The sequence below is a fragment of the Mixophyes fleayi genome, chromosome 5 (assembly GCF_038048845.1).
Source record: "Mixophyes fleayi isolate aMixFle1 chromosome 5, aMixFle1.hap1, whole genome shotgun sequence".
Lineage (NCBI taxonomy): Eukaryota > Metazoa > Chordata > Amphibia > Anura > Limnodynastidae > Mixophyes > Mixophyes fleayi.
The window spans coordinates 255178356-255201689 of NC_134406.1; the positions used below are offsets into that span (position 1 = coordinate 255178356).

The window sequence follows — 23334 nt, forward strand, 5'->3', positions numbered from 1 at the left end:
TGGGAAGGTCAGGGTTCACAACCAACAACACCCTTGGACTCGCCTTGGGGATTTGTGATGTCATCTGTTTAGAAGGCAGAGTTCTTTGCTGTTTTGTTGTTGTTGCTGACAGCATAACTCTCTTAAATTTTTTGTAGGGGGGGGGAGGAGGGCTTTGATCCTTGGGTGAAGTTGGACCACTAGTCATGAACACGGGACAGGGCCTAAGCCGTTCCTTGCCACTACTTGTCGTAATTGGCATATTGCCAACTTTACGTTTCTCCTCAGATGATTTTAAGTTTCTTTTTTTGCTGTTTTTTGAGAACTTGGGCTTTTTGGATTTTACATGCCCTGTACTAGGAGATTGGGCATCGTGCTTGCCAGACGACGTTGATGGCATTTCATCGTCTATGTCATGACTAGTGGCAGCAGCTTCAGCATTAGGAGGAAGTGGGTCTTGATCTTTCCCTACTTTATCCTCCAAATTTTTGCTCTCCATTATATGTAGCACAAGATACTGCAGAATGTGTGAACTTGGTAATATTGCAGTACCAATGGACTTATAATGCTGGATTGGTTTTGCAAATTTGGTTATAATTATTATATATTTTTTTTTTTTTTTAATCTTTTATTTTTTTTTACTTTTTTTTTATTTTTTACAAACTTGGGAATAATGGGGAAATAACTATGCCCTTAGAAGCACAGAGCACAGGACACAGCACCACTGGACTGAACAGGACACGGCACAGGACCCAGCAGCACTACGGAACTCAGCAGGACAGAGCACAGGACACAGCACCACTGGACTGATACTGCAGAATGTGTAAACTTTGTAATATTGCAGTACCACTGGACTTTTACTGCTGAATGTGTGAACTTGGTAATATTGCAGTACCAATGGACTTATAATGCTGGATTGGTTTTGCAAATTTGGTTATAATTATTATATTTTTTTTTTTTTTTTTAATTTTTTATTTTTTTTTACTTTTTTTTTATTTTTTACAAACTTGGGAATAATGGGGAAATAACTATGCCCTTAGAAGCACAGAGCACAGGACACAGCACCACTGGACTGAACAGGACACGGCACAGGACCCAGCAGCACTACGGAACTCAGCAGGACAGAGCACAGGACACAGCACCACTGGACTGATACTGCAGAATGTGTAAACTTTGTAATATTGCAGTACCACTGGACTTTTACTGCTGAATGTGTGAACTTGGTAATATTGCAGTACCAATGGGCTTATACTGCAGGATTGGTTGTGAAAATTTTGTGGTAATTAAAAAATATTAAAGTTGTTTTTGGTATTTTATAAAAAAAAATTTTTTTTCTTTTTTTAAACACAGGGGAATATTGGGGAAATAACTATGCCCTTAGAAGCACAGAGCACAGGACACAGCACCACTGGACTGAACAGGACACAGCACAGGACCCAGCAGCACCACTGACCTCAGAAGGACAGAGCACAGCACACAGCACCACTGGACTGATACTGCAGAACACAGCACAGCACAGCACAGCACAGCACAGCACAGCACAGCACTAAACAGCACAGAACTAAACAGCACAGAACTAAACAGCACAGAACTAAACAGCACAGAGGACCACCTAACACACCCTCCCTCTACCCTGATCAATGCCCGAGTGAAGATGGCGGCGACTAGCGGGGAATTTATAGGATCCGAGTATCGCGAGATCCGACAACGGGATTATGAGTCAGAGCCTCAGTTTCACTTTTGAATTTGGCGCCAATACCCGGATCTGTCTCGGATCCGACTCGGATCCGCAACGTTCGGGTGGGCTCGGATTTCAGAAATCCGAGCGCGCTCATCCCTAATTCCTGTGTGATATGGTGAAAGAAACGGACATTGAAAAATAAGTGATGTTTCCTTCTTACATGAGTCAGTAATCCTACAGCACACAGATCATTCCTTAAAGTCAATGTTGAAGTCTTAAGCTGTGGTCTGGTTTTCACCACACGTTTTTCAAAGCGCTTACCAGACTAATCTTTTTTAACGTCAATGCAATTAAGATAAACAGGAAAATTACCTAGGAGAAAAAAATTATTTCATTTTACTTCTGAGGTCTTATGTAAAAAATGTAAAGGAGTATGCAAATATAAATAGTTAAAAAAGAGATTACAATTATTTACTAATCCACAATGAAATAACAATAAACTAATGCCATTGAACTTGGTATTAATAATGTTCATACAATATGAATGCATACAGCAATCTGTTTCATTTTTATTTCTGTGGTTTGAAGCATCAAATTAGCTGTTTCATAAAAAGAAAAACATAGGGACCTATTTCTCAATGGGTTTTAAGCCTTAAATCTGACGAAAACAACTGTTTTGACATATATTGTTTCACTCATTTTATTAAATGGCTAATTTTCAGCCTCACCGTAGAGCACCGTAGTGTACGGAAGACTTGGTGCCTGGTTTGACTTACCGCCGTGCTTACGCAATGACAGGTCCCAGAACTGAAGTTCAGAGAGCGCCGAAAGACATCTCCGGATGATTAGTCTGCGTCAGGACAGCGACTTTTCAGTTGCGCTGTCCCAGCAAGACTTACCCGATAAATTATTACGTAATTCAATTTCTTGTGGCTGCAATAAGTAACTGTAAGAAATTATACTTAAGGGACAGTTTTTGTGATTTATGATAAATAAGCCCCATAGCAGTGGTCGAAGTGGAAATTTATAAATGACGGTATAAAAAATGTAATGGGAATGTAAGTGAAAGGAATTTGATAGATTTACAATGAAGGCAGTAGGAGAAATGGCGGTATGGTATACCGCCACGTACAACCCCACTACCACCACTGCATACCACCGTATACACCCCCACTTCCACCACTGTCCCATAAAGAGGAAATATCCAGCATAAGAAAACATGAAACATAAAAGATACACACGTATGTTTTGCTGTATTGAGCTGATGTCCATTACATGCTTTTATGTTAATAGCACCAAAATGCCCTTCCTCTCTGACCAAAGGAGCTTACAATCTGATTCCCCAACAGTAGGCATGAAAACACACACCAGGGTCAATTTAGTCAGCTAGTTAACCTACCCATGCAATCTAGGTTCCAAGTTGCAAAGTCATGCCAACCATATGATTTAAGGTTTGGTTAGCGCATTTGGTAAAAATATTTTTAGCAAATTGACTGCTCATTTCACAGCATGTAATCCTTTTCTGGGTAATCCAAATCGAATCAAACTGAATTTGATCTGGCATTATGAAATTTCTTGTTGGTGTATGACTGTCATTGGTGCACGTGAGCTCATGTCCAATGCAGTCCGACTGGATCATGGCATCGGTGTAGTTTAGTAACTTGCAGTTTCTTTTATATGAATGCAATGGGACATTTTCAATGGGTTAAAATAAATAGTACAGTTGTCAATAACTTTCAATATGAACTTTCTATATGTAATAGCAGTAATACCTCAAGGCTATTAACAATTGTAGAAGACAAATGTTTTTGCATAAAATAAAGTAAAATAACAATATTTATTCAGGCCCACAAGTTGCAATTAGGGAGATTTCCTTAAACGCTAAACAATTACATACAACACCAATAGCCCCATTAATCATAGTGTGATTACTAGTACATCTGAATAAACAGCTCAAACCATGAAAGAATTAACATAATTCCTTAAAATTAGCCGTGATTTTAAACCACATTAGAGGCACAGATAGTATAATGGTGGGTTCCGATAAATTCAGGATGTGTTATAAATCATTCTTTTAGAAAACAGCAATTACACCCTATATACATCATAAAAGGATAATTAATTACAGAACAGGAATATTGGCGATTAATGGGCATGGTTGACTTCAATTGTATCTGAACCCTTAGTGCTAATCACTTGAGTAGAATTGCTCCTGAGTTTTCATACTTTTAGAAGTGTATGGGGTTTTCCACGCAAAAAAATGCAATTTTCCTCAATAATACTCATGATATAAATGTGATGGTGGCGCTTTAGTCATTTCTGCCAATGATTGATGTTTGGCTTTAGATTTAAATGCCTCCAGCAAAGGCAAGTTTTGATTCTGGAGAAAAGGAAAAGTTTTATTATTAAAAACTAGTGGAGACATACAGTTAAATAATTAGTGGTAAAGTAGTTTGTGACAATCACTAACCAGATGCTCCTGCCCTTGGCCACAAGTTCATATGGACACAGATGGGGACATAACTAGACATCTGTATGCCAAAGCGAAATATTTTGTAAGAGACGGACATGATGAATGGTGTAATGAGAGCGGTGTAGCCAGAGGCAGAGCTAGTGAGCTGTGGGCTCCGGTGCAGGGAAGCGAGAAGGGAACTGGGGCCCACAGCTCACTAGGTCCCCATGCAGCGGGCTCCATTATCTCAGTGGACCTCAGTGCACCCCACCTGCTGCACCAATGATAGTTCCGCCACTGGGTATAACGTACTTGAAGCTCAGTGGCGATAGCTCCAGTTGGCATGTGTGGCTGAGCAGAAGCGATCTCACACACTAGATCAATTCTTCCTTTGTCTCCTCCTACTAGTTGGGTGGAGCCATGTGAGGCTCCTCCCCCTCCCTCTATACACACTGCTGCTGCTGGAGAACGGACCTAAATTTTAAAAAAAAAGAACCCCACATATACACACAGGGCTTGGGGCTTGTATAGGGATGAAGGGCACCCCCGTCTATTACAGTAGGTCCACCTTTGAACACAGATCTAGTGTCTCCTAATAAATCCAATTTGCACAGATCAGTGGATTGATGTACAGTATGTATTGATATATAGTATGTGCAATGAGACTCTACGGTATGTTGCTCTATGTACACATTAATAATTCACTTTAAGTAGTAAGTGTTGCATTTACAGTGGATATTATGAATACGGCTGGGTTCAAACATGGAAGCTTTGTGACTATTGCGAAAACAAATGTTACCAGTGTGTCACTGCATATAAGACAAATGGTCTTGTCCTGTGGTATTGAACCTGCTTGTACACGATCAGATACACACTTCTAATATATACATAGTATTGATCACTTGCCCAGATGATTTTGGGCACATTGGTTCCCCTACACACAAGGTGAGGTTCAGACACCTATTACTTTCCCATTTTCATTTCCCCTCACTACATTGAACTTTTCCTTTTCTTTTCTTCCTATGATACCATCATTTATGCCTAATTAAGAAGAATTAAATCGCACATAGACTGAGCTTCAAGGTGAAACAGGCAGTGTAGCAGAGGTCCAAAGTTCAGATACCATCTTCAAATATCATTCCACACTGTATTTGTAAATTTACATTTACAGTATTCATCATCCATAAATAGAGCTGGTCAACGGTCATTTAATTCTGCATTATGGTGTTTCGCCGAATGGTAGTGCTGACACTGGACTTAATAACAAGGGGCCTGATTCATTAAGGATCTTAAGGATCTTAACTTGAGAAACTTCTTATTTCGGTTCTCCTGGACAAAAAACCATGTTACAATGCAAGGGGTGCAAATTAGTATTCTGTTTTGCACATAAGTTAAATACTCACTGTTTTTTCATGTAACACACAAATATCAACTTTTAATTTCAGTGTACAAATAAGCTATCAAGTATTTGTGTGTTACATGAAAAAACAGTCAGTATTTAACTTATGTGCAAAACAGAATACTAATTTGCACCCCTTGCACTGTAACATGGTTTTGTCCAGGAGACCGAAATAAGAAGTTTCTCAATTAAGATCCTTAATGAATCAGGCCCAAGAAATAGTTCTACAATTAGTTATAATAAGTTGACACTGGGCAACATGGTGCTATTACTGTCTATTGGTATCTCATTTATTCCCCTGCATTCCAAATCCCTATCTATATATACCTCACAACGGTGGCAAGGTTCTGATCTTATTAAAATGAAATACTTCCACAACTATTTCTTACCTGCACATTTCAAAAATCAGATAAAGATGTAAAACAAAATACAAATTCAAATAATTATGACTTCGCCGTCAGGTTAAATGTTTCATGGGCAATAATAATGGAACATTTACTCTTCCTCAATTTGCATGAAATACAACAGAAACATTCTCAGCTAAACTAAATGGATTAACGGTGTAATGTTATTGAATGTTGTGTCAGTGGGGTGTCAGTATCGGCAGGAGACCAGGCTAATAATCCCTGCTAGACGTGTTTTTGGTTATCCTATTTTAATGATTTAATTTTCAAGCCTTATGATTAAAATACTAACTTTGATTACCCCCCAGTTGCAGTTGCGTGACTTTAAAAGAAGCTGTAACATAGGACAATCTCAGCAGGAAGCAGTATAAATGTGTAAATGTTACAGCGTTAAGAGCTTCCTTGTATTCATAGTCCTTGCTGGTTCTAATATAAGGAAGAGGATAGACAGAGAAAGATAGTGGATGATAGTGGTATTAAGATAACCTTAAACTTTAGTTACTTCTGATCTAAGTGCTGCCAATTAACTATTATGTTATATATGGTTATGTATCACCTCTAAGATTCTGAAAGGGTCAGGTGATCTCATACTTCAACTTTGCAAGAAACCAACTGAAAACCCGAATGAAACAAAATGAAAAACACTTTTATGTAAGAGCGAAAAGTCATATTTAAATATAGTGCCCAGTTATTCAGTATTGGGGAGGCCAAAGGGGACAGGCACATCTCAGGTGCACCCAAGCTGATAACCCTGCATACAACAGCTGTCAAGAGGGAAATGAAACCCTGTACAGAGATACTTTAGGAATGGATGCAACATGCTATTGGAGAAGCTGTCCATGGGACATCAATAGACACTTCAGAAATTGCACAGAAAAACACTTTGGGCCTGTATTCTGTTTTGCACATAAGTTAAATACTGACTTTTTTCATGTAGCACACAAATATCAACTTTAAATTTCAGTGTACAAATAAGCTATCAAGTATGTGTGTGCTACATGAAAAAACAGTCAGTATTTAACTTATGTGCAAAACTGAATACTAATTTGCACCCCCTGTATTGTAACATGGTTTTGTCCAGGAGACTTAAATAAGAAGTTTCTTAAGTTAAGATCCTTAATGAATCAGGCCCTTTAATCTAAAACTCACATGAAATCTTGCCTAATCAGAAAGCATGTGAGCAGAGATAGACTCTTTGGGCTGATTAGACTAAGGGGTAAATTTATCAAGCTGCGTGTTTGCAAAAGTGGAGATGTTGCCTATAGCAACCAATCAGATTCTAGCTGTCATTTTGTAGAATGTTCTAAATAAATGATAACTAGATTCTGATTGGTTGCTATAGGCAACATCTCCTCTTTTCAAACCTGCAGTTTAGTAAATATACCCCCAGGAGTGAATATTCTACCTCAATGCTTGGTGCTACATTTGTCACTAACCTAACATTGCGCATTATCCCAGGAACATTATCCCTACTATAAAGCATAGAGGTGGAAGTATAATGCTATAATGACTTTCTTCTGCGTCAGGGACTGGAAGATTTGAAGGGCAAAATAGGTCAAGCAAAAATATAGCCAAATCTTAGAGGTAAATCTGCCACAGTCTGCAAGAGACCTGCAGGGACCCGAGAGAAGTATTATATTCCAGGACGATGATGACCCCAATGCATGCAGCAAAGGCACACTGGACTGGCTGGAATGTAAAAAACAAAATCAATGTCCAGAAGTCAAAGCTTCGACCTCAATCCCATCAGGAATGTAAGGAATGATTTGAAGACTGCTCTTCCCTATCCAGCTCTATGGAACAGGAGCAAAATTGCAAAAACTGCACAGTCCAGATGTGAAAAATGATGTGATCAGTTAATGTATGTTTTTACTTGTACACAATAGTTTGTACATGTAATTTGTGTTGTTCTGTGGCAAGAATGCCCATAAAAAGTCCTTGTTGATTTTATAATAATAAAAGAACATATATGTGAAAAAATGTCAGAGTGAACACTATTTATAGTCACTGTATGTACATCTCTCAACATACAGATTATTCCCATGTCACATCTACACACATTCATGTCAGCTGAAAGTTTGTGATAACGATCTCGGTAATTGATACTAATTGGTGAGTCAAGTGAGATAAATTGTGCAATACCATCTGCTGTTCTTCATTATTACTAATACATTTCTTGGGTAATTATCTGCCCCTGAACCTTCGATACAATTAAAACCAAGGGTGGAAAATCAGTATCAATTAGAGGTTTATATTGACTTAGGGGTGCCTTGAAAAAATTTTGGAGACCCTAAGGGTGCCTTGAACTGAAAAGGTTTGGAACCCACTGCTACAGGGGGTTTATTAGAACTATGCCTACCAGATGTTGGAACTTATTTTGTTTTTAATTTCTTTTTTACTTTCAATTAGTTTATTACTTTACTCATACTTCCTTTTGCCAGTGTGCTTTATCATCTGCCTTTTAACCTGTTGCAGTTCACCTACTGTATATATATATATATATATATATATATATATATAGAGAGAGAGAGAGAGAGAGAGAGAGAGAGAGAGAGAGAGAGAGAGAGACAGAGAGAGAGAGAGAGACAGAGAGAGAGAGAGAGAGAGACAGAGAGAGAGAGAGAGAGAAGGAAAGAGAGAGAGAGAGAAAGAGAGAGAGAGAGAGAAAGAGACACAGAGCGAGAGAGAAAGAGAGAGAGAAAGAAAGAGAGAGAGAAGGAGAGAGACAGAGAGAGAGAGAAGGAGAGAGACAGAGAGAGAGAAGGAGAGAGAAAGGGACAGACATAGACAGAGAGAGAGAGAGAGAAAGAGAGAGTACAACTCCAATGTGCTACTAAATGAAGCCCTATCTCCTTTGAAACAAATATTTACAATGCAAAGTTAGTCCTGCTGAAGTCAACACAGCACAAAACATAGGTAGTTTCCACCTTAATGACCTAAAAAAAAATTAAGGTCACGGATTTACTTGGTTTCTCTAACTTGGGATCATACACCGATCAGCCACAACATTAAAACCACTGACAATTCCCCCCGAAGCAGCGCAGCGTTAAACCTACTACCGTTTATTAGAGTAAATTTAACCCAGCTTTCTGCTCCAAGCCGAAGTTAAATCTATCGCGATAACGGTATTTAAACGCACTATTAACACAATAATGTGCACAGGCTGCGTTACTTTTTACTTTTTAAACGCAGCTGCAGCCAATTGAATTCCCCCCTATAAGTATATTCAGATGTCATCAGTCCAAACGGTTTCAAAGGTGGAACCCAATAGCATACCACGCCCCAAAAAATTAAATTTGGGAATCAAGACATTTTATACCATACCCATGATCCACTCAGACCATGTCATGAGTTGCCCACATTTCACTTCCGAATCGCAAATCAATCATGAAGCCAGAACCTTTCTGCCAAGATTAGGACTATCTGGGGTTATACACAAGAGGAGAGGACTATATCTGAAGGTCTCATTGAGTACTCATGTTACACTGCCAGTATTATCATGGAAACTGGCAGTTGACCACTGATAGACCTGCTCCCATTCAATCATAAAATCACCATAAACATAACAAAAATGATATAAAACCATAAGATTAAATGTATGCATAATAATTTAAAAAAGTAATTGTGTCATTAGCTGTTAAATGAAGATATCCAATTCTTTAACAAGTAAGATTAAAAGCCTCATAAATGAAGAATCGGGTACAATGTATCTATCAAGATTTAATGAAGTGTAAAATAAACACAAAAAATATATAAAATATTTTTTATCCATATACAGTAAGTTATGAGCTAATTACAAACACTATCGTTGGGTAAAACGAGCACAGAAACTCTGCCTATTTGTGTGTTTCGATCCCATGGTTTGTAGAAAGCATTGTTGTGTAAATTGTCTTAGTTACTGTTTGACGTTCGTTAGCATTGAGACTAGCATACATTAATGAGACATGCCTAACAAATTACCTAACCAACACATGTGTATTTATTTAAAATATAATATGTACTTGTAAACAGTGTTACCGGAGAAAACACAAGTGCAATGACTGTAAATGTTTAAATGAAAGAAAAAAAAGTTCTAGGATATTACTGGAAAGTTTTCATAGACATAGTCTCTGTTTACTGTTGTCCTCGTCTACCGAAAATACATGATATTTCCACATAAACTTTCAGTTGGAATAGAGAAATCATTAAAAATACATTACAGCCATCTGCAAAGAAAAGAAACATGCATTTCAGCTAAGTAAAAGCCCTGACCAACAGGTTAAATACTAAATTTATTGACTGTATTGTGTATACAGTATGTCACTCAACAGATGGATACAGGTATATGGAAATCTGCAGATGGTGAAGGAATTTAAGGAGAAAACTAAGGACAAATTATTATATTTTGGCTAAACTTTTACAAAACTTTGCGGAATGTACAAATTATTCTCTCACACCTGAAAATACCCCAAGCCTCTATGATTTCCATGCATAACGTGAGAATTCCATATATTATAGGTTCACTAAATTATATATTTAAGATAGTTGTTAGCGGAATAATAACATTCTTGTTGGTAAATCTATTAATTATTCATTCTAGCAAATCGCCAATATTCGGCTACTTTGCCGGCATAATATAAAGTGGGAATGTATTTAAAGGCAAGTTTGCTGGCAAAGTTGTCCAAATATCATCGATTTGCTAGATTCGCGAGTTAATGCATTTACCCATTGGTATACAAATGGTAGTTCTGATTACTTGTTATATTTTCACTGACCTGCTCTTTCCCCTTAGGATATCCTCACAAAGAACTAAGGCTCAAACAGAGTTTGAGGTTACCATAGGATAGAAAATGAGCAGACTAGATGGGCCAAGCGGTTCTTATCTGCTGTTAAATTTTATGTTTCTATTTTACTCAAATTTGCCCATCTGTGGCCCAGTGGCAGATCCAGGGGGGGCGATCGGGGCATTCGCCCCCCCTAGCAGCAAAAAGCTAGGTCCCAGCCGCCGATTAAAATGGGAGGGGCTAACCACGAGCGGGGGGCGGGGCTAAATGTGGGCCAGCCAATCAGAGTGGTCCCAGTCGGCGACCACAACGGGAGGGGCGGGGCCAATCGTGGGCGGAAGGCGGGGTTAACGCAGGCCAGCTAATCAGAGCAAAGGAGGGGCGTGATTATGCAAAATCGCCCCCCCTAAACATAAAGTCTAGATCCGCCCCTGCTGTGGCCAGAAGGTGCGGTGTTTATTTGTCTCAATTTCCTTCTTAAAAATGTTAGTTCCACTTTTTCAAACATAGAGTCCCCAAGTTTCATCATCATCATCACCATCATTATTTATTTAAATAGCGCCACCAATTCCGCAGCACCCACCTCAGTCCCTGTCCCAATAGAGCTTACAGTCTAAATTCCCTAACACACAGAGACTAGTCTCAATTTAATAGCAGTCAATTAACCTATTAGCATGCTTTTGGATTGTGGGAGGAAACCGAAGCAAGCACGGGGAGAACATACAAACTCCAGACAGATAAGGCCATGGTCGGGAATCGAACTTATGACCCCAGTGCTGTGAGGCAGAAGTGCTAACCACTAAGCCTCCATGCTTCCTCAGTCTCACGACCAATTTAAGACATAAATGAAACTGAACGGAGCAGTAGTTTATAAGGAAAACAGATTATTATTGATAGTACTTGACAGTAGGAAACAGTTGTTCAAAATGGCTTCACCTTTACCTTGTATAAGTGTTTTCATGGAAAAGATTGAACACCATTTAACAAAAAAAGACAAAGTAATTCTTCCACATTCATATACTGTGCTCATTTTTATATATTAGGTTTTCCGGCAAGCATACCCATGCTAGGACGTCAAATGCTTTTCCTGTTATCCACCAAAACTGCAGTATGATCATGTTAGCCGTCTGGTTTACCTTGTTTATTTTTTGAGGTCTACTCCACCCTGCTCATTCCACACACATAAGATGAAATTCCATCTGTATTTTAGCTATGTATGGAAAAAATATGTTGTCATCTCCTTTGTTTGGTTGCTTAAACACAACACAAGGAATGCCAAGACATAGAGATGGGATACTTGCACTGTGTAGTGTACATTAAGCATGCCCTATTATGGCTTGTGATGAGTCTACATGATGTCTACAAGAGAATGTTCCTCCAAGGTTGTTGCATGATAACAGCCAGATCTACACATGGAAAATGTCTTATCTGGGACAAAAAAAGGGACTGTCTGTTCTTGTTTCATTCGCCTGCAGCATTTGCACAATATTCCCAAGTTTTCTCTTGCTCGCCGTTCCCTACAATCAACTAAGAAGCATCAGCATTTATTTTTGTTATTACAAAATATAAAAATAAGTTTAATGGTTACCAGATTTCAAAATTGAATTATTATTATTATTACATATGATCTTCAGTATTCCAGAAAAATGCCTAATCCCTCTCAAATCTCCTGCTCAAATATTGAGCCAAACAGAATATTGGATATTATAAAGTTTGGAATAAAATATAGAAATACAGAAATAAGTCAAAGTAAGAAAAAACAAAAACCGTTAACTGGGAAGCAGATATAAATATCTCAGTTGTGGCTGAATCTATATGGTGTATTGGGACCTGAATTCACCTCCATGCTGAATAAGTCACTTTACTGTATACTTGCCTCCTGCATTGTGAAGTGGGCGGGGGTTTGATCACAGGCCCGGTCTGAACTGTGCGAGGACGCAATGTGCATCGTTGCGCAGGGGTGGGCCGTGTGCAGGGCCTGATTAATCCGATATCTAACTGGGCTACAGCCCATGGGCCTCGGGCATCCAGGGGGCCCTTGAAAGTGCTCAGCAGCAGTATTGATCGGTGCTGGGGCGCCCCCGGCCCGATCAATGCTGCTGAACCTGTCACTGTAGTCCTTCCCCGGCGCTCAGTAATCTCCTTACTGAGAAGATCTCATGAGAGTGAGACTATGAGTTTCCTCAGTAAGGAGCTTACAGCGCACCGCGGAAGGACTACAATGACAGGAGAAGGAGGTAAGCGCTTGTAGGGGGGGCGGCTCACAGGTGGGGCCTTAAGGGGGGGGTGGCTCACAGGGGGGGGGGCTTCACAGGGGAATGGAGGCCCCTTTAGCCCAGGGGCCTCCATTTCCTCAATCTGGCCCTGGCGGTGCCACGAGAGTCATGTCATCGTGGCACCGTCGTCCCTTGATGCCTGATGGCGACAACTGCATCATTGAGCAGCAAAGGGTGGGCCGTGATGGCACGAATCGCATTACACCCTGCCCACCGCTGTGCAATGATGCATATAAGACCTCCTCAAGGGAAAGTCCAAAGAGTAGACAAGTACGATATACTGTGTATACATATCAACTAACAAAAAAGCCCCTTGGACACTTTGCTGCTGAGCTGATGCATGTAAGGATGCCATGCGCAGGTCAATCTCACGGACCTTGGTGCACTACAAGCCCCATCATAACATATTTATGGAACGTGATATTTTCAGTAAGAGCAAATAGATGAGGATTGCTTTCATTGGCCGACTTGGCCAACATCAGAAAATAGGAATATTTCCAGGGACTGGCAAGGCTGCAAACCCTGTGACTACCCTGTGACTATCCCTGGAAATCAAGGAGTTGGTAACTGTGTATCTAGGGCAGTGTTAGCTAACCTGTGACACTCCAGGTGTTGTGAAACTACAAGTTCCAGCATGCTTTGTCAATATATAGCAGCTTATTGCTGGAAGGGTATGCTGGGACTTGTAGTTTCACAATGCCTGGAGTGTCACAGGTTAGCTAACATTGATCTAGGGCAACAATATGTTTTATAACGAAACCAAAGAAAAAACAAGCCAGTGCTCGGTATATCCCATATTATATATTGGTACCAGCTGCATGGCAAGAAGCCTGTATTCAGCGACTCTGCAGAATCCGCTGCTTGATACATTTACCCCCAGGATTAGAGGTATCATTGGATTTCAGCTACAGAGCGGATGGTTATTTCAGCAAGTGTTGGCGTTAACTTCATGATTATTTATGGTTGACAAGACACTACTCCGTCCAGTTTAATGTCTATGAATTGTTTCTGCCACTAAAATCAGTAATTATGTTTACATGTGAACCATCTGCAACATCTGTTCAAACAACACCATCTTTATTTTACGAACTGTTTCTGAATTCATATCCTGAATTATGTTAAGGAACATTTTCGACAAACAAAAAAAGATGCAAAACTGGATTTATTTAATCTGTTATATCTGGAACATGAAAGGAAATGGTTTCTAACCAGGACTATGTCCCTACATGTTCTACCTGACTTGTACAACTGATAAAAAAAAAGTGAAAATAATGTAAATACAAAAACGTACTGTTATCTCTACTGTGCTCACTGATAGTGGAATCTCTCCCCCAGTCTTCATTCTCTTATGCTGGTTGTCTTAGGGATCATTTTCAGCTACTTGTTCTTTAAGCTGAAGATATCTTAAAAAACTTTTTAAGATGAAGAACTGTATCACTCATACATGCCAGCTCTCATGGAATGTCTGGGAGACTCATGAATTCCGGGTAGGTCTCCCGGAATTCCGAGAGAGGCTGGCATTTCTCCCGCATCAGAGCCGGCATGGAGTTGTCTATTTTGGCCCCACCCCCAGTGACGTGATGCCTGCTTTGGGTCTTTTTACCAGTGTAAAAAAACAGGCATTACGTCACTGGGGGCGGGGCCAAAATGACGCGATTCTCAACGCCCCGTCCCCTTTCACCCATCCCCTACACCCCTCTTCAGTGATCTCCCAGAGGGAGCCAGCCAAAAGTAGGCAAGTATGGTATCTCTGACATCAACCAGCAAAACAGTACATAATATTTTAGGTCTTATTTAGATATAATGACTTAATCAATTTCACAAACCACTGTAGCTTGGTCTGAAAACAAGCACACAAACCTCAAAATAGACAACGAATCAGCATTCAACAGATTAAGAATGTCAATTAGTACACAGAGGGCCTAATTTATAAAGGGACGCAAAGTGAACTCAATTTGCGTTTTTCTAAATTACACGGAAATTGCATGCATGTACGCCCGTATTTAAGTGCAAGCGTATCTGAAGAAACATTTCTAGTTGAATACGGCAACCACCCTTTACAGACAGACAGGACACACTGCAGAATATGCACAATGCATGTATATATAAAATCCCACAGGAACACACACATAAAAAAAATATTAAATACATTAACAACGATTAACAATATAATCATTAATAAAAATCTTCTTTTTAAAAAAAATTGTTTAGCCTGAAATACATTTATCAGGATTTCATTAATGTCTACTGTACATAAAATTTATTTTTACAGTTGAACTTAATTGCAAACACATGTTCTAGCATGCTATAAGTCATATACCCAAGAGATGCCCAGCGATTGAATCGGACAGGTACATCCTTACTGTACATTGTTTACGTGCATACGCCCCTTCTCTCCCCGGCTCCGCCATTGAAATTGTCGACAGTTGGAAGTGTCCTTTGCGTTTGAAGTTTAATTGCGTGCACTTGCGGTTCAGTGGCGTATAGTCTGTTTTCTGAGGCTGTACGCTAAATGCGGCACGTAACAGAATTTACGTTCCTTACTGGACCAGGCCATTAGAGAGAGCTGGCACATGGCAGCTTGGGGAGGGAAGGCGCCTGCAAATGGAGACCGAGTACAGTAAGGGTGTGTTTGTGTTATTGGAACTGAGTCAGACCCGCATATGTGAGACTACTTGTATTCCTGTATTCCTAAATGGAACAACCTCATTTTTATATAAACACAACGGGCCTGATTCATTAAAGAAAGAAAGGAAAAAAAATGAGTAAGTTCTCTCCTGGACAAAACCATGTTACAATGCAAGGGATGCAAATTAGTTTATTATTTTGCACATAAGATTGAATCTGCTACTCATCAGGATGGCCACTGTCTTGATCTTGTTTTCTCTAGACTATGCTCAGTTTCTAATTTCCTTAACACTCCTTTTCCCCTCTCGGATCATCACCTTATTAGCTACGTGCTCACCCCCAGTTCTTTACCCTCCCTGGTGTCAAACTCTTCCAAGCCTCCTCGTACCCGCAGGAATATCAACGCTATTGATTTTCAACAGTTTTCCACCTCTCTCCAACACCTTCTCTCCCCAATTTCTACATTCTCCTCCCCTGATCGGGCAGTACCCCATTTTCATCAAACCCTAGAAACTGCTCTGGATCAAGTGGCTCCAGCGACACTACATACTTCGCGTAGAATTTGTTGCCAACCATGGCACACTACAGTAACACGAACTAATGATTTCATCACATATACTGATATCTACCACTCCTACAGAAATGCTCTGGACACTGCTAAACAAGCATATTACCGATCTCTCATCTATGCTCAGGCTTCTAACCCCAAACGACTCTTTAACACATTTAACTCTCTTCTGAATCCTCCCGCCCCAAATCCTCCAACTAACATCAGTGCACAGGATCTTGCTTCCTATTTCAAGGACAAAATAGATAAGACCAGGCTTGAAATGGTATCTCCCTTGAAAAGCAATCTGCTCAATTCCTTTGTAGCACCCTCTGACACTCTATCTTCATTTGATCCCACAAATGAAGAGGAAGTTTCTACTCTCTTCTCATCTTCCTACTCTACCTCGTGTCCTCTTGATCCCATTCCCTCACAAATGGGTATGTCCCTGTCTCCTGTGCTCATTCCCCCTCTAACTAAAATCTGTAATCTATCTCTTTCTACTGGTATTTTTCCATCTATATTCAAGCATGCAGTGATTACTCCCATTTTAAAAAAACAGAATGTGACCCTAACTCTCTCATAAATTACCGCCCCATCTCCCATGCCCCTCCAAGCTTCTCGAGAGAGTTGCCTACACACGCCTCACACACTTTCTTTTAGCAAACAACCTATTGGATCCTCTTCAGTCAGGCTTTCGCTCTCAACACTCCACAGAGACGGCGCTATATATATATATATATATATATGTGTGTGTTTTTCCATTTTTAGCTTTATTATATATTTCACGGACAACTGCTTGGCAGAGTTGCTTGAGTACATAAAGCCAGATGGACAGATAAGATAAGAACAATCGGTAATCCTTGACTTTGGCAAACCATAACTAAAAACAATGAACAATTGACCGATCATTTTACATGTCTTGGAATCCCTTTTTCCTGCCAGCAGAGTGATCACATTAGGAAAAAGAGAGAAGATTCGCACCAAGCAATATATTTGTGCATCTCTGTATCTCTGTGCTACATGAAAAAACAGACAGTATTCAACTTATGTGCAAAACAGAATACTAATTTGCACCCCTTGCATTGTAACATGGTTTTGTCCAGGAGACTGAAATATTTCTCAAGGTAAGATCCTTAATGAATCAGGCTTATAATCTTTATTTTCTAGATTTAAAATTGTATCAAGAGTATTTCCAGCAAAAAAAGCTAGCGAAATATAAAAAGAAGAGAAAAGTGAATTAAAATTGCTAATCAACTGCAAATGTCTCTGTCTACCTGATATTTATTTCTATTATTGTTGCACCAGTTAATCTAACATCATAGTCAGCGGCGCACGGAGGATTGTCGGGGGGGGTTTCCCCCCGCCGACCCAAAAAAACCCCCCAAAAAAACCCCAGAGAGAGCGCTCCGTTTCACCAGCGCTGTCCTATACAGCAGCCACGGCGCTGTCTATGAAGCGTCTGTGGCGGTGCTGTATACAATACAGCACCGCCGTGGACGCTTCTTTGACAGCGCCGCAGCTGCTGTATAGAACAGTGGCCACTTAGTTAGCGCAGGGGGGGGTTTCTAGAGACTCAGAAACCCCCCCTACATGCGCCACTGATAGTTCAGGTGTCAATTATTCAATATAAGATCACACCTAAGCTAAGTAGTTTTGAAAAAGGGGCACTAATAAAGAATATAATACATATGCCCGCCTCCCCTGAAATTCCTTCCACCTAATATACTCCATCTGAATAAAACTCTGATAGAGGTCTTAATCTATTGTCTGGTAATGGTGTTTATGGAGTCCTAATTACAATGACAGCAGGTGGTTAAGGAGGATAGTAACTTGCACATTGATATAAGTGCTGCGTATCTAGGTTTATTTCTAGAGGTAGTAAGAGCAACTATCTATTAGTTCAATTCGGGTAAGGCTAATGGTACCAAATCCAATAAGATCAATATTAGGATGCGAATCAGGTAGAACAGAGCAAACGCCGATGCACGTTTTGCTTAGGAAGCTTTGTCAAGGTGATCAGTAAACATTACTGTTAAAAATATATCCTGTTATATAAATCCATTCTATAGGGTTGCGCTGAACAGCAGATCCTCACTACAGCCTCACTGGCTAGAGTTCTCATTACATTATTAACTCTGTACTTTCCAGATTGTCCATCGTAGAAGGAACATAGTCTCCAAGTAGCAGATGCTTACAATAAAAACAACTTGCTTAGCCTTGATAGTGCAATGTGAGAATGCGACTGATGGGAGAATTCAACTGTTAAAGAAAGTTTCAATCAGCCCAACTTACTTAAAAATATGGCTTATGATATGAAATCTGTCAAAACAGAAGTACTGCAGCCAACAAAAATCTACCAGATGTCTGGTGGTGTTTTGAGAGTTGATATTTACAGACAGTGCAGTGTTAACATGTAATGTACTCACAGGAACATACACTGCGAATCACTGTGATGTGAAGATAACAGGCAATCCAGTCTCACAGCATCGCACCAGCAAAAGTCATTCTTCTGCACCAAGTTCCGGAACACCCATTATTTAATAAAATGGCACTGCGTGATTAGCTGTCAGCATAAGTAAACATGTTCATTTACGGTTACCAAATAGTCACTTTGTGTCCGTGCAGAACCGTGGAACTATATAAACACCTCTGAACAGTCACTTCCTATTGTACATTACTAGAAGTGCCAGTCATACAATGTTGTGGCAGTTTTTTCATCAGACCAGCTTATAAACACAAACGAAAAAAAGATCAAACATCATTAGTCTGGTGGATCATTTTCAATTAATAGTGAGTCAAATAAAGGGTTTATTGTACAGGGCTTAGACAAAACAACATGTCATTAATACATATGAAAGTACTAGTATTACATGTACTAGTAGAATTGAGTTTATGGTTCCTGGGGTGGGATTCAGCAACTGCTACTGAGAAATAGATTTTTGAAAGAGGAGTTTGAATTTCTGCGGCTACTAAGAATATATTTTATTACTAGAAAAATTAGCTGACACTGTGCTGAAGAGAGGAGAACACAGGAATGAAGATGTTACCATACGACACATAAAGGGTTACTTTGTATATTTTAGGTATGTAGAATGTTCCTGAGCAAAACATATAATCTGGATGCAGTTAATCTTATGGGTCAAATGTGTCTTTTAAAAATTCACAGATGCAAAGAGAAAAACATTTATTTTCTTAAGATGTTAGATCATCATGTTATATCTCATAAAGGGCCCCAATAACTTGCTTTTCTGCTGAGTTTGGAAGTGCATTGATTTTCGAATGGTTTGTCAGCCAAACCTCTACGGCCATGTCATTTTGCCAGGCTAATGCTGTTTGAATTTACAGTCTGAATTGTTAGTCATCTAAGTTCTAAAACATAAAAAGAGATCTCAGCGCTGTCCCTAGTGGCCACTAGTAACCATAGCAGTGTTAAACATCCAAACCGCAGTAAAAGAATTGATAGAACTCAGCACTATACCCACAATGACAAGCCACTCACATTCTAGCAGGTATCAAAGAGTATAAAACAATAATAATATGTTCCAAGTACATGGCGTTTTTTTACGTGCTCTGCATATGTGTGTATAAATAAATAATAATAATAATAATAATAATAATAATAATAATAATAATAATAGCAAGTGCCCCATACAATATAACAATACATGAAGTTACAGTATGCATTCACACGGAACAATGCTGCTCTACAACAAGATCGTATAGTGAAAAACTGTGGCAGGGTTTATTTATATGCTACTGACCTTACACAGCGACACAACTGGGATGTTGTCACAATACTACACCTTCTCCTTTATACAAACTGTCAGTGTAGTTTTATATCATGTTATGTAATAGATAGATAGATAGATAGATAGATAGATAGATAGATAGATAGATAGATAGATAATTATTAGATAGATAGATAGATAGATAGATAGATAGATAGATAGATAGATAGACATGAGAAAAAACGATAGAGATAGTTATGAAAGTTGATAGATAGATAGATAGATAGATAGATAGATAGATAGATAGATAGATAGATAGATAGACATGAGAAAAAACGAGGGAGAGAGATAGTTATGAAAGTTGATAGATAGATAGATAGATAGATAGATAGATAGATAGATAGATAGATAGATAATAATTAGATAGATAGATAATTATTATATAAATAGATAATTATTAGATAGATAGATAGATAGATGGGTAGATAGATAGACATGAGAAAAAACGAGAGAGAGAAAGATAGTTATGAAAGTTATTAGATAGATAGATAGATAGATAGATAGATAGATAGATAGATAGATAGATAGGCGGGTAGATAGATAGATAGATAATTATTAGATAGATAGATAGATAGATAGATAGATAGATAGATAGATAGATAGATAGATGGGTAAATAGATAGACATGAGAAAAAACGAGAGAGAGAGATAGTTATGAAAGTTATTAGATAGATAGATAGATAGATAGATAGATAGATAGATAGATAGATAGAAAGATAGGCGGGTAGATAGATTGATAATTATTAGATAGATAGATAATTATTAGATAGATAGATAGATAGATATAGATAGATAGATAGATAATTATTAGATAGATAGATAGATAGATAGATAGATAGATAGATAGATAGATAGATAGATAGATAGATAGACGGGTTGATAGATAGACATGAGAAAAAAATGAGAGAGAGAGAGAGAGAGATAGTTATGAAAGTTATTAGATAGATAGATAGATAGATAGATAGATAGATAGATAGATAGAGGGGAGGGTAGGCAAGACTCAACTTTGCAGCCTTTTAGGAACATTTTAAAGGAAGAGAAATCTAAGTGACCCAGTGACCCGCCTAAGGTAGCCCACTATGGGACCAACCTGGAGGGGGTAGATACCCGCAATCCCCCAGCCTAGCCTGCACATGGATAGATAGATAGATAGATAGATAGATAGATAGATAGATAGATAGATAAATAGATAGATAGACAGAGAGATATGATATAGATAACAGGATATGAGTAGGATATCATTGTAAACTATAAAAAATATTCTTACTGACAATTTTCCCCCAAAAAATCACAGACACTTTACATTTTAATGACATATTATTAGGAGATCAAAATTAGGCCAGAAATTAAAGTGAATTAGAACTATAAAATGTGTTAATCAAAATCATTGATGTAACACAACTTCATATCATATATTGTACTTCCTTCGTTTGTGACCAATATTGAGGCCAAGAAGAGTTTAATGATTATATTTAGTGGTCAGTTCTTGAATTAAATCATGTTGCTTTATCAATGAAGTCACGAAAATACAGAAACATATGTAAAAATACTCATTCCTTTCATCCATACCCTGTAAACATTATGTGAATATAGCACAGTAATCTCCATATTAACCAGAAAAGCATATAATAGCATATAATAGTCTGCAACAATAAGATAAACAACATTAGTTAGTTATATAAACCTATTTATTTGCATACTAGAGTTAAATTGCTTCTGTATTGTACAATTAGTTATAACAGTAATATTAAACACATACCAGGAACACTGTACAGTTTGCTGTACTGATTACATGTGAGAAGAGTTCATTCAGTTCCCCACATGAAGACAGTGTGTTCAAACTTTTGAATATATTAGTTTCTAGAAAGGTTAGATCGCTGACTGATTATAGTTCCCAGGTATGTTTGGTGACATTTGCTCTGGATAGCTCCTCTATAAATAGATGTTAGGTTTTAGCACATTATTAATAATCCATCCACTTCGTGAGCAAGGCTGAAGTCAATTATAGTGCATACTTTCTAAAAGAAGTGTTAATAAGATACACAGTAACCGTGAAGTGAAACAGTAAACCGGCAAAGAACTAAAACAAACTTGTAACACTGCTATTCTGTATCCACATTGCATTCTGCACTGCACATTCTAGAATGCACTATTATTGGATAAATGAAACACTGCACTCTAAATAGAAACCAACCCACATAGGTTTTGATAGACAACGGGGGTCTCACAGTTTGGTTTAGAAAGCCAACACTTACTTTTTGCAGCCACTGAGTGTAATTTTCCATCACATGTTCCAGATGTTGGATTTTCTGGGAAGGAAAATCCTGATCCAATTGCGGAGCATCCCTCTGCAGAGCATTGGCGTTGTACTGGTCTGTCGTGGCTGTGCCCTCACGACAATTCCCATCTTGCTCAGGAAGAATAAAAGTGTATGTGCACTGCCCATGTTGGATCCGATGCAATCTTCTGCTGTTACTGTCCGCCGCTTTCCTCAGTCCATTGCACTCTACGCTCATCATTAGCGCAGCGCAAACCGCAAGTAAAAAGCGCGATGTCATGTTGTTTTCTTGTATTTAAACTTGCAAGAGAAACAAATAAAACACTGCAGGTTCTCTATCAGTGGTTCACTAATACAATAGTAGAAAGTTTATAGAACAACGACTGAACACTTTAAAAAAATAAATCCTACAGCTGCACACGTTTTATTTCCCCCCCGTGATATCTTCAGCTCCAATAGATATATTTAGTGCATGGCAGCCAGCATCTATTGTCTGCTCTCATTTGCAATCCAAAGATTAAGCCAGTCCGCTGCACATGCAAAGCCTGGTCCCTTCCCCGCACCCTGGCTGCAGTAGAACTGTTACTTCCACTCAGACCCTGGTGAGTTTTATTAAGGCTGCACATTCAGGCTGGAAGCAGCCCCAGAGATGGCTTGACAGGAATGTTGTGTATGAGAGCGCCCCTATGCAAGCATGGCTGGTGGCTTAGTAGAGAGGGATCAGTTTACAAAGTGGCTGCATGCATGACCTCAATCAAGCTTATTTCTACATAACAACTAACAGCCATAAGACAAGCTCAAGAAAAGGCAGTTTGTCCTTGTCAAGGCATTAATAGTGAAGAGCTCATTAAATTACAGTTGTTGTACATGTTTTTTTTTTCTTTTCTATAAATCAATATACGGGTACCCAGCTAACCGGGTATAAAACAGGAAACAATGGATTATAGCTGTCACCTTTATTGGCTTATTGACTAAAGAGCAAAGCTTTCTAGAGCACTATGAAATTTTCACCTTTGCATGTTTACTACATTGGGTTTTGTTTAACACGTCAATACATTACTATGTGTCTATTAGACTGTTAAACAATGACAGGGATACATAATACTTTGATTAAATATAGGTCATGGTCATTCACC

At 38.8% G+C, this 23334-nt stretch overlaps 1 protein-coding gene across 1 annotated transcript in view; it reads right to left on the bottom strand.

Annotated features, from left to right (window-relative positions):
• ANGPT1 (angiopoietin 1) overlaps positions 1 to 22848 on the bottom strand; it is a 256479-nt gene extending 233631 nt beyond the window's left edge. Inside the window, exon 1 of the mRNA XM_075213959.1 lies at positions 22176 to 22848. Within this exon, the coding sequence (XP_075070060.1) occupies positions 22176 to 22478 (303 nt within the window). The 5' untranslated portion in view covers positions 22479 to 22848. The remainder of the gene's footprint in view (positions 1 to 22175) is intronic.
• Positions 22849 to 23334: the final 486 nt, after the last annotated feature.